Source organism: Ostrinia furnacalis, unplaced genomic scaffold (genome assembly GCF_004193835.3).
Source record: "Ostrinia furnacalis isolate ACB-3 unplaced genomic scaffold, ASM419383v2 OfSCF7688, whole genome shotgun sequence".
Classification (NCBI taxonomy): Eukaryota; Metazoa; Arthropoda; class Insecta; order Lepidoptera; family Crambidae; genus Ostrinia; species Ostrinia furnacalis.
In genome coordinates, this window is record NW_021137927.1 from 320,279 (window position 1) to 324,799 (window position 4,521).

At 34.4% G+C, this 4,521-nt stretch overlaps 1 protein-coding gene across 1 annotated transcript; it reads right to left on the reverse strand.

The window, feature by feature from the left end:
• Nucleotides 1-2,445: 2,445 nt before the first annotated feature.
• Nucleotides 2,446-4,299, reverse strand: LOC114365937 (cytochrome P450 6B6-like). Its single transcript, XM_028322665.1, has 2 exons — nt 2,923-4,299; nt 2,446-2,779 (listed from the first exon to the last, which is right to left on the reverse strand). The coding sequence occupies exons 1-2, from the start codon at nt 4,283-4,285 to the stop codon at nt 2,598-2,600; spliced, it is 1,545 nt and encodes a 514-aa protein (XP_028178466.1). The 5' UTR covers nt 4,286-4,299; the 3' UTR covers nt 2,446-2,597.
• Nucleotides 4,300-4,521: the final 222 nt, after the last annotated feature.

The window sequence follows — 4,521 nt, forward strand, 5'->3', positions numbered from 1 at the left end:
TGTTTACCGTATAACATTGTTTTTTGAAAATTATTGTGTTCAAAGTAGATAATTCCAATATCAATATGTTACACATAATAAATTTGTATCTACTTATCATTTCATTACCACATAAGTGGCGATAAAAGTTTTTCATTATGGTTTTTAAAAATATTTATGCAACGAAAGACATCTAGCGGTCGAATTTTGTATCTCTACAAAAGTAACCCCTGTTCTTGCAGGAAAAAAGCATGGTATGGTTGCTTTTAGCGTAGTTTTACAACCCTCCGTAGGATGGCGCTGTACGCTACAGTTGCTTAGCGCACTCTACCAGGCGTTGTAGAAACGAGCGTCTAGTTACATTTTCAGTAGAAATCTAGCTGTGCGCTTCAATGTATAAGCTAGTTCATCTACATGTTAAAAGATGGCAGTTTTTATGATGTTTAAATAAAAAACTTTTTTAAAACTTTGTTTAAAATATTTTAGGGATTAAAACAATATAGATTAGGTAGGTAGGTAGGTAGGTAAATAGGTACTTGATTGGAATTATGGAAAGTGATAACAGACTTTTGCGATTAAAATCATTATTGATGGCGCTTACTGATAAAGAAATAACTTCATAAAGATAAGCAGTGTAATCATCTACACTAATTTTCCAGTTTAATTGCTATGCAGCTGCTATCAAAGTTATCAAACACATAGATAAGGTTGTTTATGTTGATTAGTAAATTACATTTTAAATGCGCTTTTTTATTGCAAGTCTGAGTCTTAGAATATTATGGTTTTAATAAAAAACATCATTGATGTTATTCGACGTCCAGGGTTCCAGGGTCCCTTATTAAGTTAGGGACTTTTACTGAGTAGAATATTAGTCCCATCATAACCTTATCTTAAATTATCTTAACAATAACAAAAGAACAACTCAACAACAGGTTCCTCTTATATACCTATCGGGTCAGGCCTACCACGAGGTGGATCGACGATTTGGGAAATACAGGATCGTTCGTTGTGAAAATGTTTGGGGGAGGCATTTGTCCAGCAATAGATGACGACGAACGAACGATAAATGTTTACCCTGAGCTCAAATTAATTTTGATAGTTTTAGTAGGTACGGTAAGCCAAGGCTAAAATCAGTCAACAAACATATAATATTCAAATAATAAGAAGTGTTTCAAGAAGACTTAGGTTTTAAACAATTTTTCATGTTGCAAAACTAAGTAACAACCTCAATTATTCGAAACCTCTAATTTAGCACAACTTTTAATTTATTCTCCAAAGGAACGTCTGATTGCAAATTGTTTCCGTTTTGGTATTCAGGCATCGTGGGCCAAATTCACTCTTGTTGCCAAAAAAAAACCTTTTTGTTTTAGGATTTTTTCCACAATGCTACGTTGATGTATTCGAATTCTAAAATGGTTGAGTAACAACATGAATGAAAACGAATAAAGAAATATTCGTAGAGTGACAGAATAAAAATAATGATCGACTTCATATAAATTGACCAACGTATTGAGAGTTAGAGTAGGCGCACACCGTTGATTTTTAGTTGGCCGATAGTTGTGCCCAATTTTAATTTGTATGAAGAATCGGCCAAATCGAATCGGCATAGTGTGCGCACTCCCATACATGCCCATACTGATCAACTGCCCGGCTAAACTATCGGCCGACGAAAAATCAACGGTGTGCGCCTACTCTAAGATTGAGAGGTGAAACTTGCTAGGAACTAATCGCAGATATTTTTGAAGGTGAATTTTAATAATTCACCCCAGACAGAAATAAGATTAGCCTATTTCGAACTTGCATTTGAGGAATTATAGTTCTTATCTTGTTTGAATAAAGGCGACATCTGCTCGAAAATTCTTTGTGAAACTGAAAATTTCGTAAACTCGCGCAACGACTTCATCCATCACAGCTCAATGCAGCTGCTTACTATCAAATGCATTTACTGGATAAATGTAGATTGATCACCCGATTGTCTTGGCTCTATAGGTTTATGATAAAAATAGAATATAATAGAGTATACAGGGTGGAATTTTGTAATGCCATCCGGAGGGAAAGTACTCTTAATAATGTGGATAGAAGATTTTACTCAAAGAAAACATTTCTTTATTTTTGAAAAGAAATAGAACTGCATTCAAAGATTTTTCATATTTTGCTTGCCAAAATCGGGAATCGAAGAAACTAAAATCTTTCAAAAATTACACCCTGTATTTTTATTGCATCGATCGTTAGGGTTAAGTATAAAGAAAAACCATGAAATCTTAAATTATCATAATTATTTACAGAAAATTGTATGGTACGGCGGTGAATTTAAAAAAAAAATCAAAAATCGTTGAATGCAGTTCTCTTTCTTTTTAAAAGTAAAGGAGTGTTTTCTTTGAGTACAATTTCATAATTATCTACAGTATTAAGAGTACTTTTCTTCCAGGTGGCATTACAAAATTCCACCCTGTATAATAGAGTAGAGAAGTTCTATTAAATAATAAAATAATAGTCAGAATAAAAATATGTTCGTTCGTTTTAACCTAATGACTTTCAGTTCTATAGGCCTAGGATAATAGGTAAGTATTAACACTTAAAGTAAGTAAGGTCACGTTGGTTTCTTTAACGAGTTGGTATTAATAAGCGGTACTCCTTTCTCTAAACATAAGTGGCAAATAATTGTTTTTTACACCTTGAACAAGATGCGATTTAGTATTGACTTCAACTTGTCTGGTCGACTCAGGCGCAGGTTCCACGTTGAACTTCGAGAGAATGGCCGCCAGACCAGCCAGCGACTGCATCAAACCCAGACGACTACCTGAAACCATAAACATTATAGTTACAAAAAGATCAGAGGTGGAATTGTGTAAAGCAATCGTTATCATTTGACAGTTCATAACGTACGATTATTCTGTCAAAAGCTTTGTTTAGCTGACTTGACTACTAATTATAATACCTTACCTATGCAATTACGTGGTCCTTCACCGAACGGGAAATAAACCAATTTTTGCCTGGAAGTAAAATTATCCGGATGAAATCTTTCCGGACGAAATTCTTCAGGATCATCCCAATAATTTGAGTCCATGTGCAACGACTGTACTGGAATCAATATTTTTACATCTTCATCTATATTAAAGTTTACATCTTTGAACGTGAACTTTGACGTACACTCTCTTATGAGGTACCCAAGTGGGGAGAACATTCTAAGCCCTTCTTTAAACGCCCATTCTAAGTATGTCATCTCTTTTATAGCGTCATAACACAGTGAACCATTATATTTATCAAGGACATCATCAATTTCATTCTGAACTTTTTTTTGAACATCGGGATTGAACGCCAGTTGATGTAATGTGAAACTTGTTGAAGATGCAGACGTTTCAAACCCAGCAGAAAAGAACACAAACACTTGGGCAGCGAATAACTCATCATCCAATTCAGCTGACACCTGCACGGGTGTACCATCAGGGTTGAGTTTTTCTATGGATTCTCCTTCCATAGCACCTTTTTTTTGACAGGCTAAAAGCAGATCTATGAAATCGTTGCGACCCGATGGCTGATAGTTTCTTTTTATTTGTATTTGTTTCACCAAATCCATTATGTCGTTTTCGATTTTCGAGAACACCTTTAAATTTTTGAAGAGCTCAGGAAACAATTCTTTCAGTATATTAATTATAACATCTCGCGTTGTGGTTGAAAATATTTGTGCACCAATTTTACGGAATTCTGAGTTTTCTTCATTCAATGAGTCAGAGTCTATTCCGAAACCACAGGCACCAATAAAGTCAGTGGTGAAGCAAGACATGAGGTCACGCACATTCAAGGGACAATTTTGAGAGGCGGCTGCTAAAGTGCGTAACTGTAATTTCTCAGCTCGTTCTACAATTAAAGGGAACATTGCTTTTAGTTTTCCACTTGTGAATGCTGGAGTCATTCTTTGTCTCAACAAACGCCAAAGATCTCCATCAACAGAAAACAAATGTTTTCTTAAAGGTTCTGTCACTGTTTTATGAGTATTGAATCCACGACTGTAAAATGATGAGAAATCATTGACAAGAATATTTTTTATAAGTTCTGGATTTCTTATAATTAATTCTGGTGTGTGTGCCTTGAAAGCACCAACGACATCTTCATCGGGATACTTCCAATACAGTTCTTCCGCCATCTGTGATCTGCTTTGCTTCCCAAGCGAAACTTTTGTGTATGTCCCGAAAAGTAGAACAGGTTTTTCGTGCTTGATTCCTCTTTTTTTCCAGTAACTGAATGTTCGAACATTGTATAAATACAATAAAAAAACAACAGAAGCAAAAATGACAATGAAAATCATTTTAAATGATTTTATTGTACCTTACTCCACACTTTATAAAATAAGACTGATTTTGATCTATCTTAATAACTTTTGTAAAATGTTATATTCTTCAAAAGGTTATCTATGGATTTAATAGTCATAATAATACAAGATGATGTAATAAGTAAACACTATCGCTAGAGATTATGGTACAGGTTGTAACGAATTTAGTAATTTATAATATTGTGCTCGGGCAAAAGTAATTATTTATGAGC